This window comes from Myotis nattereri, assembly GCF_964212035.1.
Source record: "Myotis nattereri genome assembly, chromosome: 1".
NCBI lineage: Eukaryota > Metazoa > Chordata > Mammalia > Chiroptera > Vespertilionidae > Myotis > Myotis nattereri.
In genome coordinates, this window is record NC_138075.1 from 113,317,834 (window position 1) to 113,330,716 (window position 12,883).

General features: G+C 39.4%; 1 protein-coding gene and 2 pseudogenes across 3 annotated transcripts in view; 1 reads left to right on the forward strand and 2 right to left on the reverse strand.

Moving 5' to 3' along the window:
• MYO9A (myosin IXA) overlaps positions 1–12,883 on the forward strand; it is a 424,596-nt gene that overhangs the window by 180,609 nt on the left and 231,104 nt on the right. Inside the window, exon 12 of the mRNA XM_081084933.1 lies at positions 11,224–11,345. Within this exon, the coding sequence (XP_080941059.1) occupies positions 11,224–11,345 (122 nt within the window). The remainder of the gene's footprint in view (positions 1–11,223; positions 11,346–12,883) is intronic.
• On the reverse strand, positions 968–2,207 carry LOC308528229 (inositol polyphosphate multikinase-like; annotated as a pseudogene). The gene has a single exon. The product of its transcript is annotated as an inositol polyphosphate multikinase-like (transcript).
• On the reverse strand, positions 5,701–8,275 carry LOC308528254 (deubiquitinase OTUD6B-like; annotated as a pseudogene). The gene is made up of 2 exons: positions 8,238–8,275; positions 5,701–6,490 (listed from the first exon to the last, which is right to left on the reverse strand). The product of its transcript is annotated as a deubiquitinase OTUD6B-like (transcript).

The window sequence follows — 12,883 nt, forward strand, 5'->3', positions numbered from 1 at the left end:
TTGAGAAACATCATTTTTAGCAACATAGATTTACTCTACTGTTTAACTAAATGGACACATAAAAATATATAAAATTTTTAAAAATTCAAGTTATTTTAAGGAGAAATAAGACCAAGTTTCAATCACCCACCTTTTTGAAGCTGCAGTTAAAGGAAAAGGCATAGAGTTTATAACACTTTTCACAATATAGTAAATATATATTCCAATTTGCCCATAAATGAAAGATTTTAAAAGAAAAACATGTTTCTTCCAAGAAACTTGTCTCTTCTTGCCCTGGCAAGAATAATTATTAGTGCCCTTAATTTCAAGATTTTTGTTGTTGTTGTCTGTTTCAGTTACCTTTTTCATGAAGTATAAACATGTTGAAATATGAGTAATAAATAAAAAAGGGAAAATCTGCTTTTGGAATAAAATAATTCAAAATCATTTCACTAAGAAGCACCTTTAGATATGCTGGTCTAAATTTTAATATAAAACCTAAACAGTACTTATTTCTGAAGTAGAATTTTCTCCAGTTTTAATAACTTCAAAAAGTAATATTAAGGACATCAACCTGTGCTTTCTAGATTTTTGAAAGTATTCTCATAATGTAAAGAGTTTAGATATGGCTCATTGTCACAGTTGGGTGGACAGAGATTTCATGATAAATTGGCTACAGAAAACTAAACTCTTAATGACTGAATGTTTTGCATTTTGCTTGAGCCAAATAGATGTTTAAATCATGTACCACCACATTCCCTGCTTAACATTCCAAAGTTTCTTTATTCTTCATAGTTTTCTAATGAACAAATAATTAGTTTTCCTGAGTAAGATTATAAAAAAGTTAACCCTTCTACCAAAAGTGTAAAGACAAATAAAATGCCGACTCACAATACAAATTGTTTACATAGCATTACAAGTGCAGAGATACTGACTGCTGCTCTTCACAATGATTGCCCCACCCCTTAAAAAGACTGCAGCAAAGGATTCAATTGTCCAGAATACTCTGAAGTACAGTAATTAAATTCTTCAGTCCATAAACATATCCCTCATCTATTGTGTTGCTAGGGAAAACATGAGCAAAATCTATCATTCGCACTTCTACTTCCGCAATCTCTTGGCAACCAGTGGGAAGATGGTAGAAAACTTTTTCCAGTTGGGAAAGTACATTTCCATTTAAATGTTCCTGTGACAAGCCTTTCCACCCATTGTCTTGCTCTATATTTTCAACTTTCAATGTAGTCTGACTGTGATGCTTTCTTGAATACATTTTTCTGTGACGAGCATCCATCTTGGACAAGCTTTTGCCTACTGAAGCCTCTATTTTTCCATTTGTTGTGGAACTTAACACTCGAAAGTTATTATTATACTCCAGTACATCTGTGTCCGAGAGTTGTCCTTTGGACAAAAACTTTTCTGCAAAAGTTCTGTCATTTGATTTTGTAGTAGTTGGATGAGATGAACCTTCATAAACAAACAGTAATGAACTTGCATAAAAGTTAAGCTGCTTCTGGCTTTCAAACCACTGCAGAATTCTCTCAATCTTCTGAATACTGGCAGCAACAGCATCTTTTCTTAAGCAGAATCCATTATGAAAAAACCTGGAAACTCCTTCCTTTAGAGTTTCTTTTGTTAAGCTTCTTCCATCGTGCTGGTTTTGTGTCTCATAGCTACCAGAATGAACATGATAACCCTCATGCCAAGCACCAAGAACCCAATCTCTTCCATTAATGGGTACTTGCTGACCTGTTGCTGAATCTTCTCAGATGAGGCAAAAGGATCATAGCTTTTTCGCCCTATCTTTACATCCATTATACAGGGCTTATTAAATTTATGGGTCACATCTTCTAGTTTTAGATATAAATCATTTGGTGCAGTGGGAGGTGACCAGATGCCGTTAATATTTTGGCAAATATTTTCGTAGCTCTAAAAGAACACCATCGGTACAATCAGCAGCATAAACCATATTATAGAATTGTCTCTTGGGCCCCTTGGAGGTGGCTGTAGCTTTTCAAAACTGTGCCATCGGGATGTTGCAAGATACCTATTTTGCCCTTCCCGTACATGTGCCCGGCCACCTGATGCGAGAGGGGCACGGAGCCGTTGAGGAAGCAGAGCGTGCCGCCCGCCGGTTTCGGGGTGCTCTCGGAATCCGCCTCGCTCGCCGGTGGGGTCCGCACATCTAGGGGGCCGGGCGCCTCGAGCTGAAGGGTGGACGGTTGCCCCATTGCGATCACGGAAAGCCGAAGCGGTAGCGGCGGCGAGGGCAGAGGGGGAGAGAGAGGGCGGAGGGAGAGTGCCCTGGAGAACCGGGGGTCGCTCAGGCTCGGCAGCGAGGAGGCCCGGGGGTTCCCGCGGCAGGTGCCCGCTGAGGCCCGGAGAGGGGGCCCATGACGCCGCGGAGGCGCGGACGCTGCCCACCCAACTGCCCCCGGAGCGCGCGGCTCCGGGCTCCTGCTGCTCTGCCGCCACGGACGCCGCCAGCCCCTGAGACGGAACCCAGCGGAGGAGCAGCGGCGCCCCCCCCCCCCCCCCCCCCGCCCCGCTCCCTGGGGCCTGATGGCCTGAAATGATTTTTTATGTGAAGTTTTATGAAAGAACAGAAGCTAACAAATAGGTTGTTCATAACCATAGAGACTATTTAAAAATAATAAAAGTAGAAATAAATCCTATAATCAAGAAAATGCCACTTGTCTTATCAGAAAAAAACCAAAAACTGCCAATAGGTTATTTTCCAATACGTTAAATATAGATGGAATTTATAATAACTAAGTTTCATGATACGTTGTTTTATTACTTCCGAATGCTTATGTTTTAATTTCAAAGTAATGATTACTTCAAAATAATGCCAAGGTGTTTAGTATTTTATAATTTCATTATTTAATACATTTCAGACCTCCAAGAAAACTCAGATCACGGATTACAAAACAGTCAGCCTTCAGAGTATATTTTGTCCGACAGGCAGAATGGTTGTTAACTTCTTAAAATAGAATACCTTCATGTAGTACTTACTTGCTCTAGTTGCCCACCTTCCCACATCATCACCTGCTAGGCATGTGAGATTGACACCCCATTTTTAATATTATAAACCCAATATTTAACTATAAATTTGTTACATTCAGAAAGCAAAAATTCAAATGTTATATACTTCATGCTAAATGTTACTAGTTATTTCTAATTGGGGAAAAATAGATTCAACCAAAAAGGTCTCATTTACATAATACTTCCTTGCATATCAAATTATCAAACCCATTTGTATAGATGAGTACTATTTTCCTAGAAGTAATACTGTTACGTGTAACCTGAAATCTGAGTTAGATAAATCACACCAAAAAGCATTATATACTGATTTTTACTATAAAGTCTTGTCTCCCAAAGAGTAGCTTTGGACTTCATGCATACATGTATTACAAAAATTCTCAAATACCTGATTGAGTTAAGGAAAGATGACCTTAAAAGGCTAACAAAATAACAAATAAAAAAGACTTTGTTGCCGAAACCGGTTTGGCTCAGTGGATAGAGCGTCGGCCTGCGGACTGAAAGGTCCCAGGTTCGATTCCGGTCAAGGGCATGTACCTGGGTTGCAGGCATATCCCCAGTAGGAGATGTGCAGGAGGCAGCTAATCGATGTTTCTCTCTCATCGATATTTCTAACTATCTCTCTCCCTTCCTCTCTGTAAAAAATCAATAAAATATATATTAAAAAAAAAAAAAAGACTTTGTTTTAATCCTAGAGAATGAAGCAAAAAAGAGAAAGATCTTGTAAGACAAATTTGAAAAGAGGAAGTATTTGAAGTAAATTTGTCCTTGGACCCTTTTACATTGCTACTCCTTCAACTTGTACAAGTTAAAGAATAAGAGAGGTCCCAAACTGTTCCCTAGTGGAAAAACCTGCAAGGAAAGCAAAGCAGCTGAGCAGTGAAGGAGAAAACACAACAAAGTTGTAAAAATGTGTAGTTATGAAAATAATAAAGAAATTATGGTATTAATTCCATTCTGAAGCTTAAGAAACAGGAAGTAGTAACATGAATTAGACATTATTAATCTATTGGATTTTTTCATTTTTAATATTTATTTTTTGTTAGGTCTTTTTACATTACATACAAATAAAAGGCTAATCTGTAATTGTTTAGGTTCAAAGCTGATAGGGAACACCTATTTACCTTTGAATTTGTGTAGTTTCTTAAAGTTTAACATCTGATTCCCATCTAAAAAAAATACACGATTGAGACAAAACAAAATTCTCAGTCATTAAAACAAGCTTCTTAGCTGCATTTTGATGGGGTCATAAAAAAAACTTCACAGCATTAATCCCATCAATACCAAGTTACTGCAGTCAAGTTTATAAGTGTTAATTAAATTTGCTATCACCATCCCCACACTTTATTGCAGTGACAGAAAGACTGAGTCATTTCATTTCTTCAAGAAAAATTACAGATATGGTTACTGGAAGATTTTTAAAAATAATATATTTTAATTGATTTCAGAGAGGAAGGGAGAGAGAGATAGAAACATCAATGATGAGAGAGAATCATTGATCTGCTGCCTATTGCATGACCCCTACTGGGCATCGAGCCCACAACCTGAGCATGTGCCCTTGACCGGAATCGAACCTGGGACCCTTCAGTCTGCAGGCCAACGGTTCTATCCACTGAGCCAAACCAGCTAGGGTGGTTACTGAAAGCTTTTAAAAAAAACATTTTAAGATTTATTTCAACAGTGTTCAGGGTCCTATATTAATAAAAATATAAGCAAACTAGAGGCCGCGAGGCTGCCGTGGGCACAGGGGCAGATTTCGGCCCATCCTCCGTGTCCCTGCCGCCCCTCCCCCAGTCCCCTGTCTGCCAGCAACCCTGCTTGCCACTGCTCGCATCCACTGAAGGTGCAGAGCAGTTGGGGCCAGTGCCAGCAGCAGGTGAGAGCAGAGCCACTGTCAGAAGGTGCGAGCGGAGCTGGCACCATCAGTGGGTGCCAGCGGCAGCTGCTGCCCTGATCACTCCTCAGGAGCAGGGGGAGGTGAAGAAGCCCTGAGGGACATTCAGGGCTGGCAGCCCCCGCTCACACCTGCTGAAGGTGCCAAGTGATTGGGGCAGGGGCTGGCGCCGGGCACTGGCAGGGGGTGCAAGCAGCAGCTCCAGTGCCAGCAGTGGGTGCTAGCAGGTCTGGAGCCGGCAGCAGGTGCAAACCCTGGGCAGGACTGCAGTGCATGGGAGCAAAGAATTTTCAGTACACACCAGAGGTTCGCCCTGATGACAGTGAATGGCGCCCCACCTTGGACTGGCGCCCCCATTCACCTGTTCCACCATCCTGCCACAGCCGATGCCCGCCATGTTCTGCGCTTTGCCACCTGCTGCAGATGCTGCCATGTTCTGCGCATGCCCCCTGGTGGTCAGTGGACATCATGGTGACCGGTTGTTCGGTTGTTCCGTCATTTGGTCTATTTGCATCTTAGGGTATTATATATATAGATAGGGTTGCATCTTGGTCTGTGAATGATATTCTTGACAATGGACTTATAAGTATTTTAAAAATACCACTAAGAGGACACTGGTTAAAGTTTATCTCTGACACAATTTTTTGAGAAACCTGTTAGCAGCTTTGCCATAAAACTGATTTAAGGTAGTTGTGTTTTTCATTAATGTTTAGAGCAATCTAGCACTTGCTATGAATTATTCATATTGGCACACTGTACTAAAATATAATTGTGCAACATTTTGTAAACTAGTTGAAATTTCCAGTAGCTCTGTTCACTAAGCCATACTCTTTGCCAATTACAATGGGAGGATAATCTGCCTGTATTATCTTTATTGGCATTTGTAAAATATGAGATACAGATTTTAGCTCAAGCTGACTTCCTCATGCAGCTGTGTATATAATGCCATCACAGTACTTTCCGAATTCTTCTGAAGTATACATATCTCCTGTATTAGGGTTTGTTAAAAATGGCAGAAAGCCTTCCACATGGCTTTGCATATACTTAGCAGTTTAATTACTTAAGGCAGCTATAGTCACAGGGCATTTCTGTTCTTTCAATTGATCTTAAATGGCTCTCTACATGCAGTGGCTATCAGATGGAATCTTTAATTTCTGTCTAGCTGCCAGTATTTGAGGAAGTTTTTTACTTTCTACACATCTACTAGTAGCTCCATCTAAGTTCTCAATTTCAGCTTCAGCTATCCTTTCTTCTCTTTTTCCAGTGCAGCTTTTTTGTCCCATCTCTTTTGTGCTGTTGATATCTGAGGTGGCTGATTCTTAAGAACCAAGTTTGAAATGTTAACAACACCAGACTTTTACTCTCCCTAGAAGTTAGCTTAAATTGCTCCAGTTTCTATGTTTCTGTTCCATTTCTGCTTCCAACTTAGCAACATCTTCATTGAGTTGTTTCCTCCTCTTTTTGTCATTTTTCAGAACAGCATTCTTCATACCTTGAATTTTGGCTTGCAACTCCTCCTTCTCTTTGTAATGCCTCCTCATCAACGGCTCCTCTTGATCAACGCCTTCTGCTGAGACTCTAGATATTTACATTACTTATGAAGTGACCATCCTGATAAATCTAGTAGCGATCTGGCACCATACATAGTTATTACAATGTTATTTACTATATTCCCTGTGATGTACTTAACTTTTTTTGTAACTGGCAATTTGCACATTTAAATCCCTTCCCATTTTTTCATCCATTCCTCCAAGTCTCCTCCCATCTGGAAACCATCAAAATATCTTCTGTATCTGTGAGTTTGTTTCTGTTTTGTTTATTCATTTATCTTATTTTTTTTAGATTCCACATATAAGTGAAATCATATAACATTTGTCTTTCTCTGACTCATTTCACTTAGCATAATACCCTCTAGGTTCATCTGTGTTGTTGAAAAAGGCAAGATATCATTCTTTTTTTATGGCTGAATCATATTCCATCTTCTTTATCGATTTGTCTGTCAGTGGGTACCTAGGTTGCTTCCCTATCTTGGCTATTGTAAATAATGCTGCAGTGAACATAGGGATGCAAATGTCTTTTTGAGTTTGTGTTTTAGGTTTCTTAGGATAAATACCCAGAAGTAGAATTGCTGGGTCCTTCTTTGTCTGTTGTAATAGCCTTTGTTTAGTGTCTGTTTGTTTGTTATAAATAATGCTACCCCAACTTTTTATTCATTTCCATTTGCATGAAATATTTTTTTCTAACTCTTTATTTTCAATTTTTATTTGTCTTTTGACCTGAAGTGGCACTCCCGTAGACAGCATATGTTTGGGCCTTATATTTTTATCCATTTGGCCATCCTATGGCTATTGATTGGACCATTAATCTATTAACATTTAAAGTAATTATTGATAGCCCTGACTAGTGTGGCTCAGATGGTTGGAGTGTTGTTTCATACCAGCGAAAGCTTCCAGCACCCCCTTGAAAGCTTGAGGTTTCCTTTCTCCGGCAGGGCATATACTAGTACCTAGGTTTTGGGTCTGGTCCGGGGTTAGAGAATGTATGAGAGGCAACCAATCATTATTTCTCCCTCACATCAGTGTTTCTCTCTCTCTCTCTCTCTCTCTCTCTCTCTCTCTCTCTCTCTCTTCCCCTTCTCTCTAAAAAACTGTAAAGTAATTAATAGGTATGCAGTTATTGCTATTTTATTATTTATATTTTTTATCTTATTTTTTGTAAAAACTGATTTAGTAGTGATGAACTTCTTTAACTATTTCTTATCTGGGAAGCTCTTTATTTGTCCTTCAATTCTATATGATAGCCTTACTGGATAGAGGAATCTTCGTTGCAGGTTCTTCCTTTTCCTCACAGTGAATGTTTTATGCTAATTCCTTCTGGCCTTCAAAATTTTTGTTGAGAAATTAGCTGACAATCTATGGGAGCTCCCTTTTTAGGTCACTAAGTGCCTATTTCTTGCTATTTATTTATTTATTTATTGTTAATCCTTACCAGAGGATATTTTCCCATTAATTTTAATCAGTTAATTATATTTTTTGTTAATCCTCACCTGAGGATATTTTTCCATTGATTTTTAGAGAGAGTGGAAGGGATGAGAGAGAGAGATATAGAGAGAAACATCGATGTGAGAGAGCCACATAAATTGGTTGCCTCCTGCACGTGCTCAAACCAGAGCCACAGATAGAACCTGCAATCGAGGTACGTGCCCTTGACTAGAATAGAACTGGAACTCTTCAATCTGCAGGGCTACGCTCTATCCACTGAGCCAAACTGGGTTCTTTCTGCTTTTAAGATTTTATTTTCATCTCTAACCTTTGGCATAACATACATTCTGATGTATGTTAGTGTGAGTCTGTTTGGTTTCATCTTTTTTGGGACTCTGGACTTCCTGCACTTGTATCTATTTCCTTTGCCAGGTTAGGGAAGTTTTCCATCATTATTTCTTCAAATAAGTTGTCATTTCTTTGCTCTCTCTCTTCTCCTTCTAACACCCCCATGATGCGAATGAATGTTGGTACACTTGAGGTTGTTCCAGAGGTCCCTTAAGCTATCCTCATTTAAAAAATTCTTTTTTCTTTTTGCTGTTTTGATTGGGTGTTTTCTGCTACCCTACTTTCCAAATAGCTGATTCTGTCATTTGCTTCATCAAATTTACTGTTGATTTCATCTAATTTATTTTTTACTTTTAGTGATTGTATTCTTCATTTTTTACTGGTTCTTTTTTATGTTTTGTTTCCAATTTTTATGTTTCTTATCTCTTTGTTAAAGTTCTTACTGAGTTCATCTACTCTTCCCCTACATTCATTGAACATTCTTACAACCAGTGTTTCAAACTCTGCATCTGGTAGATTATTTGTCTCCATTTAGTTTAGTTTTCTTTAGTTTCCTCCTGTTCTTCCATTAATGACATGTTTCTTTGTCTCCTCATTTTGGCTGCCTCCCTGTGTTTGTTTCTATGTATTAGGTAGATGTTTCATGTTTCCAGGCTTGATAGAGTAGCCTTACGTAGTAGGTGTCTTGTGAGGTCCAGTGGCACAGTCTCCCAGGTCACATGAGTTAGGTGCCCCCTTGTGTGGGTTTTGTGTGTCCTTCTATTGTAGTTGAGTCTTGATTGCTGTTGGCACTTCAGTGGGAGGGATTCACCCTCAGGCTGAATGGCTATGAGGAATGGTGATGATTACATCAGAGATGCTGTTGTGCAGGGGTTGACCCCATGGAGCAAGATTTATGTTAGTGGGGCTGTAGTGCCTGCTGAGTTTGCCCTTTGGCAAGTCATTTGTAGAGGAGATTGGGTGGTCTGTTGTGGTCTGAAGTTAGTCACTGGGTATGTAGATTCTGGGGCCTCTTGGGATGGTCTCTGGTGCAGGCCAAGGTCAGCCACTGCCTATGCCATTCTGGGGCCACATGGTATGGGCTACGAAGTGATCTGCAAATGGTTGCTACTTGTGTTTGGCTTGAAGATTCCTGGGAGAATCTAAGCTGCCATCTAAGGCTGGCTGGCACTAGTGCTGGGCTTGGGCCTTGCTTAACAAGAAGAATGGGGTACTCTGAGGCCAGCCAGTGCTTGTTAGGGGTTTGTGAACCTTTGAGAGATTTAGGAAAGTTCCCCAGCGCTAGCTGAGACAGGCTATTTAAATGAAAAAGTGGCTTGAGTTGGCCCACAAGTTGTGTGGGGTGACATCTCAGAGATCAACAGGCAGGGCATTAGCCAGGTTGATGGATACTCAGACTTGGCACTGACCTTTACCTATAGGCTAGGTGGAGGGGGCTCAACAAAGGAACAGTGGCATCTGCCAGCGCTTCTGCCTGAGAGAAAGCTGCTCCTCCAGCCCTTGCTTTGAAGCCAGACTGTTCAGTTCCTTCCTGTGTGTCCCTGGTGCTTTTTGAGTTGCTGCCCGCGCCCCCACCCCCCCCCCCCCCCCAGTACTGCTACTCAAGAGCAAGTGAGTCAGTGAGTAAATCTGTGCACAGGCCCTTTAAGAGGAATGCAATGGTTTTCACAGCCACAGGTTATGGGACTTCTCTTCCTGGCATTGGAACCCTAGGCTGGGGAGCCTGGTATGGGACTGGAACCCCTCACTACTCAGGAGGGACCTCTGCAGCTGAGTTATCCTTCCTGATTTTTAACTGCCACACGTGGGTGTGGGACCCGCCCGTTTTGCATCTCCACCCCTTCTACTGGTCTTGATGTGGCTTCTGTATATTTTTAGTTTTAGAACTTCTGTTCAGCTAGTCTTCAGGCAGTTCTCAATGATGGTCATTCCATAGTTCAGTTGTAATTTTGATGTGGGTGTGGGAAGAGGTGAGAGCACTGCATATACCTACTCTGCTGTTTTGACTGGAAGTCTTACTTGAGAAATTTTTAATTAAAAGGAAAGAATTAAACATTTTTGCTTTCCCAGTTAGAATAACTATCATCAATTGGTTGCCTCCTGTATATTAGGGTCATTTTTCTTTGTAGGATGATAATAATACAGAAAGTCATGAAATTATAAAATCACCATATTTACAGATAAATAAGCAAGTATTTTCAGTGAATACTAAAACCATCATGTGAACATAGTATTTTCTTGGTGCCTAGATATCCCTGCAATATAGAAACATATCTTCTTAGATTCTCAGGGGCATCTTTCTGGAAAATAGTCAAAAAGTAAAAGCATCTCACTGATGGGTAAAATAATAGTTTTTCAGTACAGAGTAATATTAGTAAGGAATGTGGGGTGTTTTGTTTTTGTTTTTGTTTTTGTTTTTTTTGTCAGAGGGTTTTGAATAGTTGCTCAAGGCCTGAGGTTTGAGTTTTTAAGTGTTGGAATGTGAAACCTTGTTGTTTTGGAAAATATACTAAGGGTTTTATTTTGTTAAAGGCAAGTATATTTGAATTCTATATGATTTATATTGGTGATCACTGGAGGTGATGGTTTTTCACTTTGCCCAGACATTGTTTTATTAAATTCGTTGTTGATGATTCACAGTCACATGGGAGAAATTAGGATTCTCTATTTTATATTTTTCCTTAGTGTAATCATCAAATAGGATGTCTAAAACAAATTTAACCCTAAATTTTGATCTGAATGTATCACAAGTAGGATTTAACAAAAAAATTTGGTTGCATGTACTTTTTAAAGGAAATAGACACATACTGTATCAAGATTTTATAAAATTGAAATTACACTTTTCGTCATGTGTCTTCCTGATTAAAAGAGGAAACTTTAGACTTTTCTTTTTTTAAGCCTGTGAAAAGTTTTTCAGTCCTTATTATCATATACCTATTACTTTCTGCAAGATGAATGAATTGTTAATTTGTTGTTTCCTAGGAGGAATACAGAGCTGAAGGTATCAGCTGGCACAATATAGATTATATAGATAACACCTGTTGCATAAATCTTATTAGCAAGAAACCAACAGGACTGCTCCATCTTTTAGATGAAGAAAGCAAGTGAGTATAATTCTTTTCCATTTAGTCATAGGCCATTTGGGCTTTTCATGCATAAGTCCTAATCTTTCTTCTTACATTATCAAATGCATTGTGTGTGTGTGTATGTCTAGGAAAATTGTATGGACTTCACTATTATAGAACTCATTTAAATATGTTTTTCTATTTTTCTTCTGCAGAGTTACGTTAATGTTAAATTTGTTGGCATTTCTTTTGTTGTGTGTTTCTCTCTTCTTGAATCAAGTTATATATGTGAGATGTGTTTGCTGTTTTCATGTTTAGTAGAAAATGTGTCATGATAGATTAGTGATACTGCCACAACTGTACGGGTGGTAACTGGCAATATATGGCAAATATTTACCATCCTTTGTTAATACTGTTCAGTATACTAAACTTATCTATAAGCTTCAGAAATAAAGCTTCACATGGCATCCTCCAGAGCATTCTCAGTGCTCTATAAAGTATTATTTATAGTTAAATTATGCTAAGAGATGGCAGATTTAGAATTGGAGAAACTGAAGTGATGGAGAATGTGGGTTTTTTTTATTTTAAGTAAAATATTTGGAAATTAAAGTAGATCACCTGGTACCTAGCTTAATATTATACCCATTAAACTAGGATATAAAATATTGGGGATTTATTATAGGTAGTATGTTCATATATCATGTTTGTGTGGACAGTCTAAAGTTTATGACTGTTACCTAGATTAGTTGTTAAAGGTACCTACTTTTACCCTCAGAATACCTGGTTTGTATAGTAAGTTATATGTCAACCTATTGATAAGCCATAGACACAAAGAATGGCTGTATAGAAATACAGAGTAAATGTGGCAGAATGAAAAATATATTGAAAAGGAGACTGAAGACAGTTACAGCTAACCTCTGTAATACTAGACTATTTACATCAATCTAAATGGATTAAAATGTAGTTATTACAAAACTATTATAAGTTCATGGCCACAGTTGTGTAAAAGTTTTTTGTTTTGCCCATATGCCCTGAGACATATATTATCATATCTAATAAAAGAGAAACATGGTAATTAGCGTACGATTGCTACCCTTCCCATTGGTTAATCAGGGCGATATGCAAATTAACTGCCAGCCAAGATGGCGGCCGGCAGCCAGGCAGCTTGAAGCTAACATGAGGCTTGCTTGCTTCAGTGCCGTAAGACTCCAACGTTCCCCGCTTGCCTTGCCGGCCTCTGAACTTGCAGTTTGAAACATAGTTACAAATATAGAAGCTAAAAAAAACCCCAGAAACCTGCTTTCAGCCCGCCGGGATCTCAGAGCTGGAGTTGATACAGAGTTTCGATTATAGAACCCAAACAAACCAGATACCTGCTTTCAGCAGCAGAGGCCTCAGAGCTGGAGCCAGAGCTAAAGCTGGCCCAGAATAAAAAAAGAAAAAAAGGAGCAGTTGGGAACTTCAGTCACTCGACAGCCTGAAAACAGCCCTCAGCCCCTCACCCAGACTGGCCAGTCACCCCAGTGGGGACCCCCACCCTGAAGGGTGTGTGACTAGCTGCAAACAGCCATCATCCC